The sequence below is a fragment of the Photinus pyralis genome, unplaced genomic scaffold (assembly GCF_008802855.1).
Source record: "Photinus pyralis isolate 1611_PpyrPB1 unplaced genomic scaffold, Ppyr1.3 Ppyr1.4_LG2, whole genome shotgun sequence".
In the NCBI taxonomy this organism is placed as follows: Eukaryota; Metazoa; Arthropoda; class Insecta; order Coleoptera; family Lampyridae; genus Photinus; species Photinus pyralis.
Genome location: NW_022170403.1, coordinates 16,274,303 through 16,298,294, shown reverse-complemented (window position 1 = coordinate 16,298,294; position 23,992 = coordinate 16,274,303). Strand labels below are relative to the sequence as shown.

Genomic DNA, 23,992 nt, shown 5'->3' with positions numbered 1-23,992 from the left:
CCCAGCACTCTTCTGAATCCCGGCACAATGAAAAATTCCCTATTTCAATGTCCAAATTTTATGGCAAATAATGGCCACGACCAAATATCTTAAATTCCAAGAAGAATTACTTAAATAAATTTTGAAAACACCTAAAACAAACTTGGGGTACGAAATACGAATAACACAAATTGATCATAATTAAACATGAGACATCTACCCTGGCTCGTTAAGGGGTTCGAATAAACACATGATTTACTTCGATTAACACAAAGGTGAGTAAAGGGAGGGGCGAATATCTTTAGATGCGAATATCCTGACAGAAATATTTTTTACTTTTTACTACAAATTTCTGTACAGATAAGTCTCTTTAGACGTATTTATACCACGCTACATTTACAAGGTTACAACTAACTCTTTCAGAAACATAAATCGTCCATGTAAAAGTAAATCTTTATTTAAAAAAATTGTACCGTATATTTTTATATGCAGTTAAAGGAGGAGGGGGGGCTTGCCGATTATGTAAACACAATCAAAGAAAAAAACAAAAATATTCGATTTACTATAAAAAAAAACTTACAATAGACCTTTTAAATCGTTGTGTAAAAGTCAATTTTCAATAACATAATTTTTAGAGTGGGGAGGGCTGTATTCTTATGCGCAGGTACGTAAACGGTGGCTTTTAGATTTTATAAACAAAATCAAACAAGGAAATATATATGTTCGAACTTTGAAGTACCACAAAAATTACAGTACTCGCAATAGGCGAAACGTTATGTAAAAGTAAGTGTGTATAAATTTTTGAAATGGGGAGATCCCCTTTTATCACTCTTTTATGTGCATTTAAAGAGTGAGGGAATGGTGGAATAGGCACATTAACACTTGGCAATCGCCTTTCGAATCTCTCTATTAAAAATTTCGTCACAAATCTCTCTGCCTTTCAAAATAGTTTCAGATCTCAAAAGATCTCCTTAAAAGTTTCCTCAGTTATTTGCTTAGTAATTTTGTTAGAATTCCGCATCAGAAGTCTTCTTAAGCATGCTAGGCAATGTTGTTAGAAAGGCTCTTAAAACACAACTTCTCAGGAATCGTTTAAAAATCTCTCTGAATCTCCATAACAGTCTCTTTAGGAATTTCTAAAACTCTATAGAAGTATCTTCAAAATACTACCATTAAGGTAAAGTAAGGTATCTCAAAATTTCCACAATTTTCATTAGCTATCGGGATTTTTGTAGCTTATGAATGCGAAGTTAGACAAAGCCTTACACAAACTTGTAAATGCTCTTAGTACATACCGGGTGGTGCACGTGGACGGTAAGTACGAACATAGGGATTTAACATGGGAAATTAGTTTTATGCAATATCCTGCCTTCCTGTACATTTTACAAAAAAAAACTGTTTAAAACTGTTTAAAGTTGTTCGGAATTAAAAGGTGCATGCAAAACTGTTTTTACATGTTTTATTAAGCTTTTAGTATACCCGCAAATTTAAAAATAAATTTCAACATTTCTGTTATTAAATGTAGCAATTCATAAAACAACAAAAGTCATGGCTATCGCTACTAACATTGTTGAAATTTATTTTTAAATTTGCGTCTATACCAAAAGCTTAACAAAACATGTAAAAACAGTTTGGTATGCACCTTTTAATTCTGAACAACTTTAAACTCTACAATTTTTTTTGTAAAATGTACAGGAGGGTTAAATTCCTATGTTCCTACTTATCGTGCTCCACCCGGTATAGATAATACGTATGTAGATATTCTTCAATCTCCTTTAACTTGCTTCAAGTAAGCCGAATTCGTGACATTTTGCAAATGCAAATGCATTTTTGTGGTTACTCGGACTCGGACTACTCGGAGTTATTTAGTTGGACCGTATCTGTACATATTACAATGGTTGGACAAACGAACGTCGCACAATTATGTGACACCCTGTAACAAGAAAAACGACCAAACGAATCTTGTTGGCCCTGTATACACGTATTTATTTAATTTGACATTTCGACATTTGACAGTTTTTTTTAATTGTTCTAACCTCTAAATTCTAGGTAGTGTATTTCAGCAACTTTGAGTTTGATTTATGAATTATATTGAAATATGTTATTAATAATTATATTGGATAAACGTAAATAAGTACACCGACTATAACGCTTTTGGACGACTACAATGCAAGCCAAAAGACATGTAGAATCGTTGGGTGTTTTGGAACCCAAAGATAGAATGCGAGCCCTTATTAATTTTAGTAGCGCTGTTGAAGTTGATCCTAGTGTGCCGCCAAGGAGGTAAGGGTTGTGGCTAACTATTTCAAAATCATATTTATGTTATAGGTACTATCGCTCTGGGCTGGAAATGGTGAGAATGGCGAATGTCTACTTAGATGAAGGAAGCTTAGAAAATGCTTTAGTTCTTTATTTAAAGTTCATGACATTGTTCTTGGAAAAAATTAGACACCATCCCGATTATGCGAACGTTCCTCCCTCGGAAAAGCAACAAAACCAGTTTTACTTAAGAGAGATTTTACCGAAAGCAGAAAACCTAAAAACTCGTTTATTAGAACAATTTACCAAAGAATATAATCAGTATTTAATTGATGTTGTAAGTATTTTATTTACTGTTGAGACAAACTTTCACACTGAGGTAATAGAAGCGACATCAGGCTGAAGACAAACGACGAAGGGAGTTGGAAAAAGAAAGGCAGAAGAAAAGATCAGTGGAAGTTGGAACAGATGTTTGGCCAACTTCTGATATCGCAATTCAGCCCTTAGACGATTTGGGTGGTATATATTATCCAGATCCGAATGTTCCCTCTGCTCCTCCAGCTGATGACGAAGGGTGATTCCCAATCCTTTGTATTAACTAACTTCTGGCTTACTTATTTTATTAGGTCTTCAAAATCAATTTCTACAACACCTTCAATAGACCGTGCCACCAAACCAGCAACAAATAGTGTAACCATTCCAACTCCGACGTTAACAAAACCTGGTTTAAGGACTGTAGTTATTCCATCGAAAGTGATGACTCATTTCTTAACCCTTTCCCATAAAAGTACAATGAATAACATTGAAACTTGTGGTATTCTTGCTGGAAAACTCGTAATTTAATTCAAAAGTGTAGATTTACAGAACTAAATATTTATTTTCAGGAAAGGAACAATCTGATTATTACTCATGTAATTTTACCAAAGCAAAATGGAACCTCCGACTCTTGTATCACCATGAATGAGGAAGAAATATTTGAATATCAAGATCAGCATAATTTAATCACAATTGGTTGGATACATGTAGGTTTTGGTTATTTTTTGGTTTTTGTCCTCTTTGGTGATTAGGATTACCAATACTGTGTGAATAAGGGCCACATTATCAGCTCATTGTACACTTGCGAGGGGGGGGGGGGAGATCATCACCCATAAATCGCATTGCAAAATACATAGTATCAAACTTTGGGAATGACCTCGTTGCTTGTAAAAAAATTTTTGAATATGCTTTTTGATAATATAAACTATACATTCATCTAGATTCTAGAGCAACTATGCAGGGTGTCCCACAATGACTATCTGTATCTCGAAAAAGAGACATCGAAATATTTTGTAAATTGTAGGTATACTATTGTCGATAGGAGGAATCTAAAATATGTATGCCAATTTTAAATAGAACACTGTATATAATTTTATTTTTAGATTCTACATACAATTTAACCATTTATGACAGTTTTTAATTATAAAAATTGACATTTTCAGACTCATCCGACTCAAACAGCATTTTTGTCAAGTGTAGATCTGCACACTCATTGTCCCTATCAGTTGTTAATGCCAGAAGCAATTGCCATAGTTTGTGCTCCAAAATATGAAGAGTAAGTATCTTAATGACTAATAACCAATTTTTGAAAGTGTTCATAACTTTAGAACAGGTTTTTTTATTTTGACACCAAATTACGGTTTATCATACATTTCGAATTGTAAAAAATCAGGGTTTCATCCACATCCCACGGAACCACCTCTATTTATGGTAAGTATGGACAAGTGCATTTACATATCTATTGAATATAATACTTCCCAATTAGAATGCTGAGCACGTGAAGGTTGATGGAAATGCGGCATTGGAGGTGCTCGACTTACGTTAACTTACCTGTACTGATCATCACACTAATCTGCTTCAAAATAGCGAATGCTTTGTATAGCTGTGAGGGGCTAGCTTTTGATAACACAATTTTTACGTGATGTCTTGTACCTTATGTGTTTACTAGCTTTAGCCTGTAGTGAATCTTTTAAAAAGTTGTCTATTTTTACATATAATAAATGTATTAAAACATTTTTATTATAAACAACATGGAAAATTACGTCAGCAAATTCGTACTTTAAACTACGAGAGATGTGGAACACATATATTCAAAAATGAAGGTTGATAACAGGATCACACCCCCTGGGATGAAGAACTGGTCCCTTGTTCCGTTGTTCGGAAAATGCCAGTATAAAGATGAGATTCGAGGATCAACCACAGTCTTAGATGTCGTAACTATTTTAGTTACAGTGTTCCCACTTCTGCGATTGATCAAAACATTTACACCAAAATTGCTAACGGTTTCAAAGTAATAAAAGCATTTTCCACTTGATTTTCCGTGTCAATTTCAAAAACAAATATTGGAAATTATAATGAATGTAAATACACAAACCACAAATAAATCATAATAAAGAAAGCAAAGACTGCTACCTGCATTACAAATAATATAAAAAAAACAACAAATTTAAACTATGACTCTTGATGCCACTTCAAACCAAGATGGCTGAGAAGCGTTCATGCTCTCGAGACGGCGTAAATAGCAGATAGTTTTTGTATTCTCAAAATAGCAGATACCTAGTTTTTGTATTCCCAAATAAATTCGATTCCGAAATCCCCCTCTTCTGTCCCTCGCAGAAAATTCGGAATACTTGCTCACTAGGATCTTACTCCGAAGAAAAATTCACGGTCAGGGGAATTCGATCCAGAAGAAACGCGCCCTTAGGATAACCCATTATATAGGTACCCAATTTTAAAGATTTCATACATTTCTAGGTGGTTCCAAGTAAATCCTCCGCAATTTTTGCACTTGGTGAGTGCCGACGCTCACGCTCGGTCAGATCATTATTTTTTCCGCGATGTATTAAGAAAAAAACGCGTTGAAGTTCGAACCCCCATCATCGAGCGTTGTAAATCGAGGAACGACGAGTTTGCCACCGCGCTACGATCGCCTTCATAATATTTGCGACGAACTTTCGCTGGTATAATTACAATGATGAAATTTAAGAAACGTAAAAAGGTCAAAGTCAAAATCTGTGGACGGTGACGGCGGATCGGGAGGGCTTTTCGGGTGCCACTAGAAGTTTCGGTGTCTCTTCCTTCTGGACAAGATGCGGTCGGTGCTGGTAAAGCTCCAGGTAATCCAACGAACAACGGCGGGCCCAGGAACTCCTGAGGGCAAGCGGTAAGGTGCCGCTGGTGAATGCCAAAACAAACCAAAAGGTTCATAGCAATAGCCCCAAATGGAAACAAATCGGACTAGGTAGCGATCTCTATAAAGGTACGCGTGCACTGAGGGGGAGCAAACGCAACGTATTTCCATTGTACTTAATGTAAGTGTACGCTACGTCTAAGCATTGAATACTTAACAATGGTCCAAGTAAACACATCGTCATATAATATCATTTAAAAATATTATCTCCGGCGCGTCCGCCCCGTTTCAGCAAAGAGTATCCATTACTCTTTGGTTTCAGTGAACGCGTACCAATGCAAAAGCAAAAATCAAATGATCTGAATGTTCCAGAAGGCCAAAAGTTTTACGTTTCGGTAAACCACCAATTGCAAAAGGTCTAAATACGGTGCGGTAAGATTGATTTTAAACAAAGGACGCTCCCAACGGATGCAATTCCAACCCAATCGGAGGCGTACGTTTCGTGTAACTTTATGGGTGATTCATTAGAAATGATGATCGCTTGAATTTCGCGCGTAAGATTTTAGTATTTTTTGCATTATTAGATTGACGGTTTGAATTTCATTAGTAATTTTTTTCTGTCATGACTCATTTAAAAAACCAGTGTCGCCGTTAATTGTTGTGTGCCACTTGCGGTTTATTACTCTTTCCATTTTGAACAATTTTTAGAGTTTATGCACTAAAATATGTAAGAAACGTGGCTGTGTCTAGTGTTAGTTTATAATTTGCGGTAAAACAGAAGCAGTATTTGTAGATTATAAATAAGTAAACGATTTACTGAAAGCATGATGATACACCACTGCAATTAAATAAATGATCATCAGTTAGTACCAACTTCATAATTTTTTTTGATTTGCGGGAAATTCAAATTGTCCTCACCTAATGAATCACCCAGAATATATACTACAAACTAATACCTACCATTGTTTATTCATTTAATACCTATGTGTAATTAAAAACAAGTAGTCACGTGTAATAATCTTACATTCCTTTTATGTAGGTACTTAGAAGTAAGTGATGTTAGTCAATTAAAAAACACATAACGATTTTATTAATGGCATATTTCTTTTCAAATGCGCTTTAAACCAGTGAGCCGGGCAAGCGTGACGGCCACAGAATATAGAGTACGAGATGATTTTACTCCCATCCAAAACATGACGTGCTTCTCGAGCGTCGAGCGACTTTAAAAATTCATATTCAGGGCAACTCACATAGGCTCCTAATTTCAGGATCTTTCAAGTAAATTTTCTTCCAGAATTTTTGCCGCCGGGGAATATTCACCTCTGCTGGAAAATAGTGCATTCCATACATATTTTATGCCCACTAATAAATGATGCATGTGCATGATTTTGGTTCAACAGACTGCGACAAATAAATTTACTAAACCAAAACACGTTTCTAATATTAAAAATAATTGAACTAGTGTGTGTGTGATGTATGTACGTCTATTCTTAGTACATGGACGAACTTACCTAAAATAAATAAATAAAATATACATTCAATAGACAAAGAGGAATCAAACTCTCATTTTTCTTTATTTTACACCCCAGCGGCGCGACCTCATAGACCCTAAGTTCATTGTACGGTGTTTATGAAAGTACGGACGAAAAAGTACAGTAATCCAATGCAATCAAGCGTTAAACTATTTTAACTGAGAAAGAGAGATACTTATGGACAGTGTGGACTAACCATGCAATAAAGCTGCTTAAAATATGTACCTATCACCTATATTTTTATGTTATTTTGTATGTCCATTGTCCAGGCCTTTCACGGATAATACATATTTACCTCCTTTTGAAAGTAAAAGCACGTTTGGTTTGTGCACACGATTACCTCTGAACACAAGGTTATAAAAAAGACAACTTTGTTCTTGTTTATTCATTTGAAAAAAACAGTTTCTATTATATAGTTTCAGCAGTGCTTCGTTCATTCGAAAATGTGTCAGTGAGTTTTAAGTAGGCAACACACCATACACTAAAGTTCATGGGCCACCAAAGAATATGTATGAATGTTCACTACAATATGGAATATTTTTATTTGTTATTTTTTTTAATGAGATCATGTAACCTTTTGTTTTTTTCTCGTAAACTTAACCACTTGTACAAATTTGAAAGTGATACTATTCGATTACAGTGGTAGGGCATAGAACCACTTCCTAAATTTGCAATGATGGGAAAAACCATAGATAAAAGTGTTTGGAAACCACAAGTCCACAAACCAGTTTTGCTTACTAATCCTTCACGTTCAGATTGCCGAGTAAATTAAAATTTTTAAGCAATGGTGGTAGGTCATTTAGTCAAAGTTACATTGCCAAATTATCTTGCCGGATTACCGATACCTGATACTTTCACGGGATGGTTTAAATTAGGAAGTATGTTAAATAATAAGTTTTTATCAAGTAGGTTATGAATATGGCCTAATTAAATTTTGTTCCTTTCATTAGTTAAAGATTGGCTATCTTTGATACCGCCAACAGCCGCTGTAGCAGGCCTCACCTACGTAGGATATTTAGCATTTTGCCCACACGGTCGACCCAAACCCGACGGTCGTGTCAATCCATGTGTTCGTAAAGATAACCCCAAAGTAGTAGATTCTTTCGATGTAGAAGATATTACGGAAAAAGTATGCTTTTGTCGATGTTGGAGAAGCAAGAATGTACGTATAGCAATAGCATCCTGTACACTTTTTACACAATTACATTTTTAGTGGCCGTATTGTGATGGTGCTCATGGTAAACATAATAAGGAAACTGGAGATAACGTTGGTCCTGTAGTAGTAAATGTGAAGAAAGCTTAACATTATGCATTTTCCTAAGTAATGCAATAAACGAATGTTAATAAAATTTTAATGTGTTAGTAGTGGTGATTTGTTAGCAATGAAATAAAATTTGTATGGATTATTAAATAGCTAATAGATTATTTTTACACTTTTGTAATGGATTATGCAAGATGAATACAAATAAGTAGGCTATGCAAGTGGATATTCTTGAATAAAGATGAGCGCAAATACTATAATGATAAAATGATAAACGTAAAATAGGTCATGCTCTCCACTTACGCTTATAAGTTACAAGATTCCATATTAATATTGTAGAAATGCTTAAATTTTGATAAAGTTTTAAATTATTATTAAAGTTTGCCAAGTACATTGTTTTAGTAGAAGCACAATTAAACATGTCAGGTTGGCCGAGCGGTCTAAGGCGCCAGATTTAAGCTCTGGTTCCCGAGAGGGAGCGTGGGTTCGAACCCCACACCTGACAACTTTTTTAATTAAATAACGTACTGTAATTAGAACAAGAGCCCTTTTGGGCCGAGTACTTTAATTTGTGAGTCAAGTAATATCACTTTACTCGACGTGTTTTGTATTACATTTTAACCGAAATTGTCTTTCTTTTCTTAATATAAATTTTTAAAGTTCATATTGAAATTTTTTTATTAAACGGCAGAGCAAAAACTTTTGCTTTTATTTTAATGTGTACCTCATTTTATATTTAAGAAAAGGTTACAATATTAAAATATTACAAATAAAATTGTTAGAAAAAAAAAAAATTAGCGTATACTTAAAATATAAAAAATTTCAGTAAATGCTGTCTGTTGCGGTAAAAAAAAAAAGGGATGCAAGCTTTATAGGGGAGTCGATGGTGTCCGTCTGTCCCTCCCTCCGTGAACACGATAACTGTCGAACGCTTGGACGGATTTGATTCAAACTTTGCACAGTTGACCTATACCTATGCAGTATGCCTCAAGTAAGCCTATTGAAAATGGGCCAAATCCAATTTTCACGGGGGTGGAAAAAACTAATCAAATGAGTTACGACACCTATAATTCGGTGATTGTGTTCGACTTTCAACTGTAGGCTCGAAACCTCGAACGATGGGCGAGTTATCTATCTTGGGGGCAAAATTACGCTAATCATAAACTTTTCGGTTTAGAATCTATGTGCGATAAATGAGTTGCGATTCGCTAATTTCCACATATCTTGCCGTTAGTTGAATTTGCCTACAAGGCCATGTAACTTTCCATCTTACTCCTAACAAAAGGACTTCATTGCTCCAAGATGAGTCACATCCTGTACCCTTCAACCTTTCTCAGTATTTAGGTACCCGCTTACTTAACACAGTGCTCCCAGAACTTGTTTTTAACCTTGGGCGTAACCAACTTTGTGCATATGCATTTACTATCTTTGTATTCTTTGTTAACCACTGCTTAAACTTGATAATTCTACAAATTATTTTGTTAACTAACTTTTGGACTGTATTAATCAAACTGCGAGGTTTTTCTCTGTCGCACTCTTTTTATCCTTGGCAGTTATTTTTTCGAGAGTACCTACGGCACGTTTTGGCTTTGCTTACATTTATGTACAATCAACTAAATTTCCGGGCTTTCACAATCTTAATAATAACGATCATTATTAGACAAACTTTTCACAATTTCAGTGTTTTATTTTACGTTCCTTCCCTAGTGTACTTTAGGTCATAGCGTTGTTTACAACTAACGTAACGGGGCCCTGCTTTAGATGTTTTATCACGTGCCACTTTTGACTTTTAGAAATCTTTTTGCTTTTGTGAGGGTCATTATTGCGGTTCAGGTTACTAAATTGAGATGAAGTCTTTCAATAAACGACTGCTCTGTATATTCACTGTGTTGAGCGAGAATCTTTTGATGGTTATGGTATTCCGATTACAGTGCATGACAATACCATAATATAACACTACGTAAGGGGCAGTACGTAGCGAATTTGGGCACTTTCCTTACCACAATACGAGCATATAGGCAAATCACCTTACACTGCGACCGTGATCTATGTCACGGGTAATTCTCATTCATAAAGAATATTTGAGGTGTGTGTTAGTTTCGAACGTGCAGACAATTATAAAATTCCGGGAATAAATTAACGCTTTATTAGATAATTTATATTCTTGTACATCAATCATAAGGTGCCCGTCTCCAATCTTCGAAATATCTGCGTGCGTCAGCGATTTTTACCACAAATTTTCAAATTATATCTACAAGAAAAAACATTACAGAAGGCAAGAAAATGAAATACTATAATTACCGAAAAATGTCTCATATCATCTGGATCCATTCGATTGATAAGTAATTCTCTTCGTCGACATCGATATCTAAAAAAAAATTACTAAGAAATTTTCTATACAATTTGAATAAATTTCTTAGAACAATTACATTCAAAAGTATGATTCTTTGAATCACTCTCACAGAGTGAATATATAATAATATTACTCACTCAAATTTCCTCCAAGTGAAATAAGCAACACTTCCGGTAATAATTACTATGACAACTGCCGATATTGTTAATGCTAAAGGTAATTGGTGACTGACTAGATTATGGGTTTTACTGGAAGTATGTACGACGTATCTGACACGTTTGTCTTCTGTATTGGTACCATCCTCTATTAATTCAGTGTCCCATTTAATATCACTTAATTTTTCACTATTTTTTTCTTCAATCACATTGATTACCAAGGCTGGTTTCTGCATTTCTGTATGATGGGAAATATTAGCATATAAACCTCCATGAAGGAGGTCATCTACTTCTACGGCCGCGATTTTTCCCGGTTTCGCAGTCACGTTCAAAATCACATATTTTGAACTATCGGTCGGAAATGGTAAGAGAACACTTTCCTTTGTTACCTTTTGATTCGAAATGTCGATATTTCCTTTAATAAAAAAGTCATGTACCTACAAAACTGAGTTTAAGAAAAAATAAGGCTTACCATTACTTGCAGAATCGGCTATTAAAATCCCAAAAAAAGTATTCAGCAACACACATATATAGTACATTTTCCCAGAATATCGTAGTTCATATCACAAAAGATAGCTGCTCAGAGTCTTATCAGTAGGTAACTAATTAAAAAGATAACGAGTATTATCCCTATCTAGGTAGTTACGGTGTTTACGTTGTTAGCTTCCGATGAGCTGATAAATACTGATATGGTCGACATAGTTCACGCTCGCAAAGTTAATAGATAATAATAAATAATAATCAAAGAGATGTCTCACGTACGATTTGACTCATCGCATCATTTTTTAAGAAGTCGTTTTTTATCTAGCGCGTCGGGATTGTTACTGTTTAATGAAAATTTAATCGGTATAAACTGTAAAACAAACCAGTTTTTGTCAAGGTTAATCTTAAATACAGTACGGGGACAATTATTATGGTAGCAAAATTTAAAAAAAAAAGGGAAAAATAATACGTTCTTGTTAGAACTGAAGGACTGCGGTTTTTAAAATTATCTATTATAGTGCACGTAGCAAATCAAAGTGCTTCTTGAAGTATATTAGCGGAGCACGGAATAATTGTATAAAAATCCATTTGAAATACCTACTTAAACAATGCCACATTTTTGTATCCTATTGTTTTTGCGCTTGTCTTTCCAAAACAACTCAGAGGTTTTTGAACTACCTTGTGGAATATATTTGCAATATATTGTAGCATATGCATTGTATCTATACAGTATGCCTCCGTTTGTGCAAGAAGAAGAAAAACTTTGTTCTTATTTTCGAAAAAAAACGCGATGTACGAAAAAGCCCTGCATTAGTACTTACGTCAAACTTTGGAATCAACTAACATAGTTTTCAAATTTCGCGTTGGCGTTTTTTTAATTTTGAGATGGAACTCAGTATTGAAAGATTTAAGTAATTTGTATTTTCTTGGGTCCTTACAAAGTGATCCCCTACATGTACCTATAAGTTTTCTTATTCTTCATTTTTTATGGATTCTCAAGTTTACTTATTTACTGCAAGGTAGTCCAACGTCTTTTTTCCGGAACGATCTTGCGAACCACGGATACCATGACTCGTGATTCCTTGAAAACGGCTGTAAAGATATATCTTACTGAAAGAATTTATTCAGTTACAAGCCCATCTTGAACAAGCTGAAATAGTGGAGGTTCTGGAAGAGAAAATACTCGTATTACAGTACAGATTCGAAAGAGGTCGAAGACATTTTAATAAAAGTTTTTAGTTATCCAATTCCTTGGTTTCAAAGTTAAACAAATTAAGAGCTATAGTATGCATAAAAAATTACTATTAGGGTATAGCGGTATAGCCATTGTCAATACTGTACACATTAGAACATAGGTATATACCTAACAAATTCATCAATGCAAACCAAGGACGTCCTTGATGCAAACGCATTCGTTCGCTGGTGTATGGTTGTACCATTGAATTTATAACTAAATTCAATGGTTGTACGTGTAAAGTGGGTTGTACGTATACATTAGCCGAACGGAACTATGCGGCCAAACTCGTTCGCTATATGAATACGTGGCTTTAGGCATGTTTCGCTACCCAGCGGCACTTAGATGTATAATCACGTGCCACTTCTCTATTTCAAATTTAAGCGGGAACTGCTTTTGGGGGGAATAGCTACTCCGGTAGCTATTTTTTTTTTATTTTCGTGTTCTTGTAGCGTAGTTAGCGTCACTGTTGTAAATCATGAAGGTGCGGTTACGTGAACCGATAGATGATGGTTGAGAGCAACGTTCATATACAGAATATTTATTCTACTTTTTGTTAAAATGACTGAAAATATGTATAAAAAAAGCAAAAAAGCTGATCTGGATGACAAATCCTATGTATTTAGCGCATATAAAATATCACTGTTATTCTTATTAGTTTCAAACATAATTTCGTTCGCCCAAATCCCAAGCTCTTTGATGGAATCCATCATAATTATACAAATAAAAAATTGGGAAATTTCATAACCTAACATTTACAAAGCAAATGCCACTCCAAAATTATCGAAAAACTTTATGTTGGCGACCCTATTTTAAATCATGACGCCATAAAAGGAACCTTGTTCGAAAATGTAATGAACCGTGTTTGTGGCCAAAAGTGTGCTAAAGAACTACATTGTGTCATAAAGTTTTATTTTTCTTCTTTTTCAGATGGTAGGTATCTCTACAATTCAATTCCAGTATGCCGTCGGGATGAATATCCTACACAGGATTTTTGAGTGTATGTGGACCATGGCTACACAGCCTTAAAATACGCGTAACAAAATGTAGGGGAGAAAGTCTCTGATCTACTTGAGTCGTTACTATTTAAGTTGGCATATTTCCCTTCACAAGCTTCAATTGGCTGATCAACCGCCGCGGGTGCAAAAAATTAAACACCGTGTTAGAAAGTTTCCCTAGATTTTTCACAGGATATGAAATGCAAGCAAGAAACGCAAGTCACTGAAAATGCGAGACCTGTATGATCCTTCAGCGTAGATCGTGGAAGGAGTAAACTGGATACTCTTGATAAAGTGGAGTCAACTGGGCTCTGCTACACGATATTGAAAGATTCTGAGTAGAAACATTCATCAGTGAAAAACCTGACTCGCCTGAAACAGATTGAAAATATCTAGATCAAGAGGATGATTGATCCAGAACCTCTAGATATAGTCATTTCGCACAACCCCCCTGGGATGTTACGGTTTCGCGTGATATCTCCGAACACGACATAGTTTGTATACAGGAAGTTAATGAAACGAAATTGTTTTCTAAAGGCCGCTTGACATGGAGCAATACAACGTGCAAGAACTTGCAGAAAGAAATTGCAAGGTCAAATCCTTGCATGCAATAAGCATTGCATGGTATTTGACATGGTGCAATTTTATTTCAATTGCCACATGTCTGCCAACAGAAGAAAAATATGGACTTGTCAACAAAGTTGCTAACCTCCAATAAAAATTAAATTTTGATTGCTTGAAGAAACATGAAAATTACAAGAATAAATAAGATTAATAAAAACAAATAAATGAGTGCGTTGGTGATACAAAAACAACTAGATTTATCCCTAGAATTGCACGATTCATGCAAGAAAAATAGCACCGGTCCTATAAAAATTGCATGCAAGTCTCTTGCAGCAATTGATCAGCTGGCTTTGAACTGCGCATGCCTTTCGCAATTTTTCTTGCAACTTGCATGCAATTGCAATTTTTATTGCTCCATGTCAAGCGGGCTTAAAACTTCATCTCTTGCAATTTCTAAAAAATAACCCATCCTGTATGTAATAATGGATTGTGGAATGCGGCCAGAGTTGATTTGTGCGTTCAATTTGTGAGTTGAGCTTGAGCATGCGCCGCGCAGAGGTCTATGATTGAATGTGGTGCATACGTGTTTATTTTTATTTTAAATTAAATTGAATAAATTTCATAAAATTATTAAAAATGTCACGACAACAACAAGATATTGACGAACTTTTTGATGTTAAGAATCACTTCTACATAGGAAATTATCAACAATGTATTAATGAAGCACAGAAATTGAAGAAGGTAAATTACTCTGATGTTCAGTAATTTACCCTTTTTTAAAATTGAAAACTTCCAGACTTCAACACCAGAAGTTGCTATTGATAGAGATATATTCACCTACAGAGCTTACATGGCCCAAAATAAATTTCTAGTGGTTCTTGATGAAATACACGGAGCTTCGCCAGCAAGAGTGCAACCACTGAAGTTACTTGCAGAGTATTTGTCCAATAAGCAAAAACGTGAAGACGTGGTGCAACAAATGGAGCAAAAACTTGAAAGTTCGGTACAAGACAACGATATTCTTGTGCTGGTTGCGGCTACAATTTATATGCACGAATTGAATTATGAAGCTGCCTATAAGGTTCTTCACACATCGGAAACATTGGAAGCATTAGCAATTACTTTAGATATATTAATTAAGATGCATCGTATTGATTTGGCGAAAAAGAAATTGAAAGAAATGCAGGACAAGGACGACGATGCTACATTAACTCAACTTGCCCAAGCTTGGGTGAATGTTGCAATGGTAATAACACTCTCTTTGATGATTAACAACTGATTAGCCTCTTTTGTTAGCTTTCACAATCAGTTGTTCATTTCTGTGTTTTAACTACTGCTGTACACTTTGCAGGGTGGCGACAAACTGCAAGATGCATATTATATCTATCAAGAGTTAGTGGACAAATATGGTCCATCTCCAATTTTATTAAATAATCAAGCAGTTACTTTTATTGGTCAAGGTAAATATGAGGAAGCGGAAGCTGCTCTTCAAGAAGCCTTGGATAAGGATTCCAATTTCCCAGATACACTTATCAATTTCATTGTTCTCTCGCAACATACCGGGAAAGGACCTGAGGTAATCCTGTTTGGGGTGGGCGAAATGACTACTTTTAAAAATATTTTTCACTCTTACAGGTAGTTAATCGATATCTATCCCAATTAAAAGATAAAAATGCAGACCACCCATTCCTAAAGGACTTAAAACAAAAGCAAGAAGAATTTGCACATATATGCCAGCAATATGGCCCAAGCACATCTGCCAGGGCTTAAAGTTCTGCAGTGGCGTGATTGAAAAAAATTGTAATTAATTAATATATGTATCACAGATCTATAATTTGTTATTACTGTCCCCATCCTTTTATTTTTCATTTCGCCAGCAGCATCTTTTTAGAGATTAATTTTTGAAATGTTATATGAAAACAGAATCGAGCAAATGTTTCTTACCTGTGTTGCAGAGTCGACCACATCTCTTCAAATTTCAGCATTGAAAATTTGTGACATTTTGTGCCCTTCCCCTTGAATAGAACTAAATTTGGCAGCAGGATAATCCACACCTTACTCTGCCTGTGTGTTACAATATGGGTTCAAGATAGTTCTAACTTTTTACTTTATGTATCTTATGGATGCCAATAAAATAGATGCCGTGGAATTTTACATACTTTTTTTTCCTCAAAAACGTTCGTTTGCATATTTTGTGAATGTTTAAATTGCATATTTCACATTATAACATCTCTTCCCCAGCATATCAAAACCATAAACGGTAAAATAAGCAAATTTCGCATATTAGTATTTGCCTAGACTTATACTACATTTGGTCTATGATATTACTAAGTAGGTACTCTTATGTAAAATAAGTTAAAAAGTCACAGCACGTGCGGTTGGCACTAGCGCATTTTTCATACGTAGATTTAGGTATCTTGCCCCTGTCTATTCTGGAAGTAGTTTTTGGTGTGGTTAATAATAATAAAGTGATTAATTTTTTATAGTTGCACATGTCCAGATGGGTTCCAACCCATAAAAGGTTTCATATAACGAAAACCCAAAGCCGCTTCTTCTCAAGAAAATCGGTACATAAATAACGATTTTGATATTTTTTGCCCAAAAATATGTTGGTAGAGGAATTTCTCTAAGGGCTTAATTCTTATTGCAATATATAGCGTAGATTTTTAATGTATGCCTGGCGGCTTTTAAATTAATCATCTACCAAGAAACTAAACATCGATAAATATAGCATGCTCTACCTTATAACCCAACTAGCTACACTAAGCTATTTGGGTTTAAAGAATGCACTTTATCTGCACAAGAATTGTGCACAATTTATATTTGTTTACTTGGGTTATGACTACAGAATTCGGGATTGCGACTAAAGCAAAGATGTTACATTGCTAGCACGCGGGGTTAATTGCTTTATGTGAATTGCTAAGGATTGGATATTTGTTTAACTTGTGAAGAAAGCGCTCGGGTGGAGAGAGTGAATAAAATGATTTTGTATATTAAAAATGTGCGAGTCAAGAACACTCAATTGTATAGATACAGTGTATGGTGCCCTGTTAATAAACTTCAATTTCCACTGTACTTAGGTAGGTAATAACTTTTTCTTTACTGTTCGTTAACTGAGTTCAAAATATATTAATTGACGAGTACACGTTATAATCTTGTGGTCATTTTGTGCAATTTTTGCCTTATAATGCAAATTTTATGCTCAAGTCGTAACGGGGAATCCAACTTCACGCTAGAGGTACTCTTCGTCATATTCAAAATCTTAGAATGCCATAATTTTGTACTCATTTTGTGACATTTTTTGCCGAATAACGCAAATGTTGTGCTCAAGCCGTAATGGAGAAATTTAAAATTTTCTTTTGATACCTATCTCTAGCAGCTTGCAGCTTTTTCAGAGTAGGTAGTGTGCTATTGAATATGAGCCGGATTAAAAGTCGAGTTACCGAATGCGACCTGGGCCAAAAAATTGCCCTACTAAAAATCCTATGATATTCTTCGTATGATGTTATTCTTGCGAACGTATATACATTTCTGTACCCGTGTTGAGGTGGAAAAGAACACCCCCACCGCACCGCATATAGACACCTGTCCTAAGAGGCCAAACAAATGCAGGTTGGCCGCAACCTCTTGTGCCTTGTATATCCGCGAGGGGCGGTTTTATACATCCACTCGATGGGAGGGGGGGGGCGAAAATAAAAAACCTACAGAATTGCAGATGCAGAGGTGCGCGGGAATTTTTTTTGAGTAGCTTTGACCCAATTTCAGCTGTTTTTTTGGTAAACTATCTATTGCCGCATTAATTTCTGAATACTGACGAAAGACAAAAAAAATACGAGAGGCGATAATGATAGTGCTAAAAGTACAGTCGTGAGTCGCAGTCTGGACAATACACGATTCCGCCCCCGCCGGCATTATTTTATGTACCTATTTTATTCAATTTTACTTTTCCGTCAGGTGGTTTGTGGTTAGGTAAACCTAATGAAATAAAAAAAACAATTGAGCAGTATGTTTAGGGAGGGGGGGGGCGATCGCCCCTGTCGCCCCCCCCCACCCCAAAAAACCGCCCCTGATATCCGCTAATTTACTTCCGAGTCATTTTCTAAGCGTACATTTAAGTGACTGACGTGACTGTGCACTATTAAAATTGTAATTGAGTACCTACATGTAAATATATCTATTTTATATTCAAAGGTTTAAGGGAATTTTTAATAGATATATGTGACTAGTGCATATGATAGTTTATACAGTGATTAGGGCAGTAGAGCAAGTATTGAATATTATTACCTACATGAGTAGGCACAGTCCAAGTTCATTCTAACAGGTAGGTACTATGCGATCAAAAATGATTTGCAGTCGAGTTACCTTTGAAATTTTTGTTTACATGGGAAATCGTTCTGAATTTGAACTTCCAAAGGCAACTCGATAGCAACTCATTATTGATCGCCCGTTATAATAAAAAATTACCTATCATTCATAATTTGCAATGACATAATAAATGTTTTAGTGTCTTTCTACATCACCCACTAGATACGTACTGAGTTTATCGGTTTACCCTATTGACCTTAAGTACTGTAACTTCACAGATACGCCAAGTGTCTATAAAATTGATAGAAAGTTATGGTTATGAATTGGTTGATGATGCGGACGCAAAACCAGGACATAATTTCTTTGCTTCAATTTTCGAATTACTAAATTTACTTTGTTAAAATCTTGAAAGTAAAATATTGCGGACTTTTGTATAACCTTTGGCGATAGACAATGATGGTGCAATGATAAAAGTTATCATGTATCTTTATTAACATTTATGTATTATTTGGAATGTTTCTTGATAACATCAAGAACATCTTCTACGTCAAGTTTTGATCCTAGGAATATCGGGCTGCGTTGATGAATATTTTCCGGTTGTACGTCTAAAATTGGAATTTTGCCATTTGACGCTAATCCACCGGCATTTGATATTAAATATGCCATAGGGATACATTCATAAAGCAGGCGTAACTGCAACGAAATGTATGTGATTTCGCAGCAATTTGATTAAATCTTACCTTTCCCTTTGGAGAAGAAGTTGTAGCAGGATATATGAAAATACCGCCATATTTAATAGTTCGGTGAACATCCGCAACCATAGACCCGACGTATCTCGCGCCGTATGGTTTACCTTTGCTGGGATTTTTCTTTGATTCGATATATTCCCTTACAGACGGGTCCCAGTCGTACGCGTATCCTTCATTGATTGAGTATATTTGACCTCTACTAGGAATACGCATGTCTTTATCACTAAGTATAAATTCTCCAATTGACGGGTCCAACATGAAACCGTTAACGCTACCACCTCCCAATGATAACACCATCATCGTGGCACTACCATACAAAGCGTATCCAGCGGCCACAACCTTATTTCCCGGCTGTAGAACATCCTTTAGTGTGGGCTGATGCGTTCCTTCTTTTTTAAAAATGGCAAATATAGATCCTATGGACACCAAGCAATCAATATTTGAAGATCCATCTAGTGGATCAAAAGTGACTATGTATTTGCCCTGTTTTTCTGTCTCAACCTAGGAATTTACTTAGCAAAAAAATCTCCCTGTGTTATGCCTTACCTCAATGATATTCTCATTTTCCTCAGAGATAAGAGCACATGTTGTAAATGAAGACTTTAGCATATTAATAAACAGGTCATTGGCCAACACGTCCAGTTTTTTAACTTCCTCTCCTTGTACATTTTGCTCGCCCACTGTTCCAAATCTGAGAATTACACATTTTTTTGTAAATATGTGTTGTTAAAGGTCAAGGCTTATAAAGTTTCGTAATTGGGAAATAACCATAACGAAATTGTAAATATTTTTTGGTAATTTGTGCAGCGCTAATACTAAGTTTCTGAATGCTATACATAGGTAGGTAATTATATGTTGACAAATTTACAAACAATAAGGTTACATTTTGGTCTTGGTGGTGGTGGGTCAGACACAAAACGACTATAATGATACAGGTCAAGGAGACTTTGTAGAACTCAGTATAATATTGTCACATCATTACTTAAGTATAAATAATATACATACAATTGCGTTATTCCTGCTTTTCTAACTGCACAACTGACCACTTTAACTGCCGTTTGTAACGCAGTTAAAAGCTGTGTTAAATCTCCTGTTGCTTCGGGATGTTTTTTCTGTTCTGCCAATACAAATCTTGTCAATGTCATGCAGTTAGAGTCGAAATGTTTGCCGGTGGATGCCATGATCGCGCGTAGATCTGTATTTAGATCCGACCGTATTGTAACTGAAAGGTGGAATAAAAATAGATTTGTATTTACGGAGTTTGGGAGATAAGGCTTATCACACGGTCGCTACGAAATATCCCTTGAAAATTTTTGGACTTTTGATACACTGTTGCCTACAGTTTTTATCTTAATTATCACTTACTCAATAGCACAATTAAAACGAGTAGTACACCCAGCCTTTGAATATAAATTTTATATTCAAAGACCCAGCGTAAATTTATAACAATTAAAACGCCATAACGTTACCTATTCAGCGTTTATACTTTATCTGGCATCAGATCAGTATTCGGTATTTTGGTACCTAACCGGTGGCGTCACAAAGCGCCGTTTCAATGATCACCTATTTTGAAAATGAATTACACGCGGTGCAGCAAAAAAATGCGAGTACAACATCACCAGTAAACTTCGATTTAGTTACAGATGTAGTTGGAGGCTCGTTAAAGGATCGAAATTCTGCCGTGTAAATTGCTACCTACCTACAAAATCAAAATCATATAATTACTTAGGGCGCCAGATCCAGCAAAGCATTAGATCCTCTTAATCAAGGAGGATGGAGCCTCCAAGTAAAGATTAATGAAAATGTAAAAAAAATCTCGTACCTATTGTGGTGGGGGAGAAATTTAGTACGTTCGTATTTGAATTAGAGAACAATATATAAGCTGATAAAAGAGATTTACCTATTGATTTTCTCCTCAGTAGATTGAAGAAGAACTTTATCAGCTCTATTAATTCGGTAATTAATTTTTGTAGCAATCTTTTTACGCAAATTGTCATCAGAACCATCGAAATCATGTACTAGATAATAAATTATCTAGCTCGGTTATTTTTCCGAAAAGACTTTAGGATCATCTTTAACGGAAAAGTTGAGTGAAAAAGGGTATTCGGGATAAGTAAAAGATGACATTCATCCTATACTTTAAGTAGACCACTTACGTATGACTTACGCGTTTCTTCTATCGTAGCATTGAGTATATAGGTACTTAATCAATGACCTGTCATTGAATAATTATTCAATGCTCCTGTTATAATTCATATGTTAATTCGATAAATTCCATATGGCCATATTGTAGGTAATTGAATTATTTGAAAAAGAATTATGAGTGTGCAACTATGAAACTTAACTTAAATCTACTGTACAGAAATTCTACAATCCTATACTACAGGTAGCAGGGTGCCCATTATGTATGGAATATAGCATATATCTCGGTAAATATCGACTGCAGATATACAAAACTTTTCTTATTTCATCATTAATCTACATCAAAATAAAACAAATGAATGTTTACGTTTCTTATTAAACCTTGAAGACAACACGAAATTAGCAATAATTGCTGCAGCTAATCTCTCAGAATCCTCAGACATCATTTTTGAATAAGCATTAGTTTTAATTTTATTCGAGGTGCATACATTTTCATGTAATTCGGTTCATAACTAACGGAGATGCCAAAAAATCGGATTGCGCATCATCAGTTTTACTTTTATTTGAGAGGTGCCAACGTAGAAAATTTCATTTAAATATTTTAACAGATAAAAAATTGCGATTGCGCAAATACAATAGTTGGGTTTCGCATGTGCAATTTTTGTAATCTGCATAGTTACCTTAGGTTTAAAGAATATTTACTAACACAGAAAACGGGACATTCATATGTTCTTTGTAACGAGAATTACGAGTAGGTATAAAAGAAACCCTTTTTTGGAGTTTTGGGTAGTTTTTGGGTTGAAACTTTTTGACCCGTTAGTCTACGTACCTGAAAAATAATAGCGACCTTTCTTATATCCTGAAGAACATGTGTAGGTATATTTCAAAGCGATCGGACGTCTCTACACAAAGTTATCGTGCACACGGACAGACAGGCGGATAGACAGATGGTCGGACGGACGAATGGACAGACGGACGGACGAATGGACAGACGGACAAATGGATAGACAGTCAGCAATACAAAATTATAAACGATCTCGAGGATCGTTAATAATGCCCTTACCTAACCTGATGAATGATGATGTATAGATAGTACCTACCTGCTATTGGTGCTTATGACATTAATTGATATCCGGACAGACTTTTTAAAAAAAAGCTAAAATGAGTAAATTGAGAGGCACATCTTACTTTATTCATCAGCGCATCAGATGAAGTTCCCTATTATTTGCACTCGTACTAACATTCCAATTACAAATGAGTGGGTTATATACCGCACAATTATTTATCTTACCTTAACTTGTAATTACCTATCCGAATGTCTTAACTAGTCTGTTTACTTACACGTAGGTAATTAACTCCCCAGGTACTAAATGATGTCTTCACACAACAATTCTAAACCATGCAGGCAAACAGTGAGTGTGGGAGCTTTGAGTAAATAAATTCGGATAATCAGATATTCCTATTAATTTTATTTTTAACTAGCCATACCAAAAGTCAATCTCAGGGTTGTCTCCAAGGTGGAAAATGACAATACAGATAATAAAATTTTTCGAACAATTCATTTACTAAGTACATTACTTTTCTATTCTATGTAGAATATATTGCATCTAAATCTAAATACCCGAAACTCCAGGCTACTTTTCAATTACTACAATACTTTGAAGTAATGACGAAAGGTTGCGCGAAGGTAATTGAAGATACTACTAACCGCAGATATATACTACTTTTTTAAAATGGAAAGGAAAAGGTGCAATTAGTAACATTGTTGAAAGTAATGTTACCAGCAAAAGGTGAGGAAGATTGATTAACATTGAAACCTGTACTTTCAATGTTTGTAGAGTTCATTTGATGTTCTCCAGAAACTTTTGTGGCGGGCATTTCGCATATAATTTGGTTAGAAACTTTACTTTTTTTACGATTGATTCTTCTAAATAGCCCTCGGCTATGTTGGTGGAGCGCCATCCTCCGTGTCTCTTTAAACTCAATAAATCTCCTCCAGCATCAACCAACAAAGACGCGGAGGTGCGCCGAAAACTATGCCCAGTGTAACCTTCTGCATCAGGTAGCTCGAGGTACTTTGCAATTTTATATGGTATTTTGGCAATTGTATTTTTCCCTATGACTTGGGTGGTGCACTTCCCTTTTACGTAATTAACAAAAAATCTTGTATGTTCAGTTTTAACAGAGCGTAATGAAACATATTTTCTATAAATTCCATGTACACTTGTTCCACTAATGGTTTCGTTAGTGATTACAAATCTTCTTTGCATTTTTGTTTTGCTATCGGGTATTTTCACCACTAATATGTCTCCATTATCCTGAATATCATGCAATGTCAATTTAATTAGCTCATCGCAACGGCAAGCTCCGTTAAGTCCAATAATTAAAGCAACCTACGAACAAAATATAGCATTCATAATGTATCAAATTCAAATCTCATCATTACCTTCATTTGCAAGTAATAGTCATCGGGCGCCTCCGAAAGAAATTTGTTTATGTCATTCCTACAGAAAATTTTAGCTTTCTTTGGTTTATACCCATTTCCTTGACGTTTAAGCAAAGCAATGACTTTTGCATACTTAATGTCAACGTTGTCGTTTATATGTAATGTGGTACGTAACATTGAATATTTACTCCGCATCGTCGATGGTTTAAGCGTTTTAGAATGATGCGCAAAATATGCTAAGATTACCTCTTCAGCAATTTTCTTGACTTTTCTCCCCATCATCCAATTTTTGAAAGCAGTATATTCTTTTTCGTACCTGTCCCTAGATTTTGCAGGCTATAGATCAAGCGATGCCTGATTTGCTTC

General features: G+C 35.3%; 6 protein-coding genes and 1 non-coding gene across 8 annotated transcripts; 4 read left to right on the top strand and 3 right to left on the bottom strand.

Annotated features, from left to right (window-relative positions):
• The first annotated feature begins 1,988 nt into the window (after positions 1-1,988).
• On the top strand, positions 1,989-4,289 carry LOC116164715 (STAM-binding protein). The gene is made up of 8 exons (XM_031478925.1): positions 1,989-2,262; positions 2,308-2,575; positions 2,625-2,812; positions 2,865-3,072; positions 3,123-3,260; positions 3,717-3,829; positions 3,882-3,984; positions 4,040-4,289. The coding sequence occupies exons 1-8, from the start codon at positions 2,147-2,149 to the stop codon at positions 4,097-4,099; spliced, it is 1,194 nt and encodes a 397-aa protein (XP_031334785.1). The 5' UTR covers positions 1,989-2,146; the 3' UTR covers positions 4,100-4,289.
• Positions 4,290-7,538: 3,249 nt separating this feature from the next.
• LOC116163710 (CDGSH iron-sulfur domain-containing protein 2 homolog) lies at positions 7,539-8,373 on the top strand. The gene is made up of 3 exons (XM_031477802.1): positions 7,539-7,814; positions 7,887-8,098; positions 8,150-8,373. Exons 1-3 carry the CDS (start codon positions 7,721-7,723, stop codon positions 8,237-8,239), a joined length of 396 nt encoding a protein of 131 aa, XP_031333662.1. The 5' UTR covers positions 7,539-7,720; the 3' UTR covers positions 8,240-8,373.
• A 245-nt stretch (positions 8,374-8,618) lies between these two features.
• Positions 8,619-8,702, top strand: Trnal-uaa. Its single transcript has one exon. It is a non-coding gene; the product is annotated as a tRNA-Leu (tRNA).
• Positions 8,703-10,328: 1,626 nt separating this feature from the next.
• On the bottom strand, positions 10,329-18,504 carry LOC116165098. The gene is made up of 5 exons (XM_031479395.1): positions 18,449-18,504; positions 11,178-11,307; positions 10,688-11,120; positions 10,499-10,565; positions 10,329-10,448 (listed from the first exon to the last, which is right to left on the bottom strand). The coding sequence occupies exons 2-5, from the start codon at positions 11,242-11,244 to the stop codon at positions 10,443-10,445; spliced, it is 573 nt and encodes a 190-aa protein (XP_031335255.1). The 5' UTR covers positions 11,245-11,307; positions 18,449-18,504; the 3' UTR covers positions 10,329-10,442.
• Positions 14,520-15,815, top strand: LOC116165096 (coatomer subunit epsilon). Its single transcript, XM_031479393.1, has 4 exons — positions 14,520-14,725; positions 14,781-15,230; positions 15,336-15,560; positions 15,620-15,815. Exons 1-4 carry the CDS (start codon positions 14,621-14,623, stop codon positions 15,752-15,754), a joined length of 915 nt encoding a protein of 304 aa, XP_031335253.1. The 5' UTR covers positions 14,520-14,620; the 3' UTR covers positions 15,755-15,815.
• Positions 18,505-18,757: 253 nt separating the features above from the next.
• Positions 18,758-20,526, bottom strand: LOC116165095 (fructose-1,6-bisphosphatase 1). Of its 2 annotated transcripts, none has more exons than XM_031479392.1 (5): positions 20,508-20,526; positions 20,044-20,260; positions 19,585-19,729; positions 19,030-19,539; positions 18,758-18,982 (listed from the first exon to the last, which is right to left on the bottom strand). In XM_031479392.1, the coding sequence occupies exons 2-5, from the start codon at positions 20,217-20,219 to the stop codon at positions 18,794-18,796; spliced, it is 1,020 nt and encodes a 339-aa protein (XP_031335252.1). In that variant the 5' UTR covers positions 20,220-20,260; positions 20,508-20,526; the 3' UTR covers positions 18,758-18,793. The 2 variants fall into 2 exon arrangements, with proteins under 2 accessions (XP_031335252.1, XP_031335251.1); XM_031479391.1 differs by having other exon boundaries at positions 20,404-20,525.
• Positions 20,527-22,812: 2,286 nt separating this feature from the next.
• On the bottom strand, positions 22,813-23,742 carry LOC116165099. The gene is made up of 2 exons (XM_031479396.1): positions 23,627-23,742; positions 22,813-23,573 (listed from the first exon to the last, which is right to left on the bottom strand). The coding sequence occupies exons 1-2, from the start codon at positions 23,630-23,632 to the stop codon at positions 23,022-23,024; spliced, it is 558 nt and encodes a 185-aa protein (XP_031335256.1). The 5' UTR covers positions 23,633-23,742; the 3' UTR covers positions 22,813-23,021.
• Between the last annotated feature and the right edge of the window lie 250 nt (positions 23,743-23,992).

Excerpts from the sequence above, each read along its gene's own strand:
- LOC116163710 (XM_031477802.1), top strand. The coding sequence starts at position 7,721 with ATGGTGGTAGGTCATTTAGTCAAAGTTACATTGCCAAATTATCTTGCC. Across the intron at positions 7,815-7,886 it reads GGGATGGTTTAAATTAGGAA|TTAAAGATTGGCTATCTTTG; the intron begins GTATGTTAAATA and ends TCCTTTCATTAG. Across the intron at positions 8,099-8,149 it reads GATGTTGGAGAAGCAAGAAT|TGGCCGTATTGTGATGGTGC; the intron begins GTACGTATAGCA and ends TTACATTTTTAG.
- LOC116165095 (XM_031479392.1), bottom strand. The coding sequence starts at position 20,219 with ATGGCATCCACCGGCAAACATTTCGACTCTAACTGCATGACATTGACA. Across the intron at positions 19,730-20,043 it reads AAAGCAGGAATAACGCAATT|ATTTGGAACAGTGGGCGAGC; the intron begins GTATGTATATTA and ends TGTAATTCTCAG. Across the intron at positions 19,540-19,584 it reads AAAATGAGAATATCATTGAG|GTTGAGACAGAAAAACAGGG; the intron begins GTAAGGCATAAC and ends GTAAATTCCTAG.
- LOC116164715 (XM_031478925.1), top strand. The coding sequence starts at position 2,147 with ATGCAAGCCAAAAGACATGTAGAATCGTTGGGTGTTTTGGAACCCAAA. Across the intron at positions 2,263-2,307 it reads CCTAGTGTGCCGCCAAGGAG|GTACTATCGCTCTGGGCTGG; the intron begins GTAAGGGTTGTG and ends TTTATGTTATAG. Across the intron at positions 3,830-3,881 it reads TGTGCTCCAAAATATGAAGA|AACAGGTTTTTTTATTTTGA; the intron begins GTAAGTATCTTA and ends TCATAACTTTAG.
- LOC116165096 (XM_031479393.1), top strand. The coding sequence starts at position 14,621 with ATGTCACGACAACAACAAGATATTGACGAACTTTTTGATGTTAAGAAT. Across the intron at positions 14,726-14,780 it reads AAGCACAGAAATTGAAGAAG|ACTTCAACACCAGAAGTTGC; the intron begins GTAAATTACTCT and ends GAAAACTTCCAG. Across the intron at positions 15,561-15,619 it reads ATACCGGGAAAGGACCTGAG|GTAGTTAATCGATATCTATC; the intron begins GTAATCCTGTTT and ends TCACTCTTACAG.
- LOC116165098 (XM_031479395.1), bottom strand. The coding sequence starts at position 11,244 with ATGTACTATATATGTGTGTTGCTGAATACTTTTTTTGGGATTTTAATA. Across the intron at positions 11,121-11,177 it reads AGCCGATTCTGCAAGTAATG|GAAATATCGACATTTCGAAT; the intron begins GTAAGCCTTATT and ends TTTTTATTAAAG. Across the intron at positions 10,566-10,687 it reads TTCACTTGGAGGAAATTTGA|ATATCGATGTCGACGAAGAG; the intron begins GTGAGTAATATT and ends ATTTTTTTTTAG.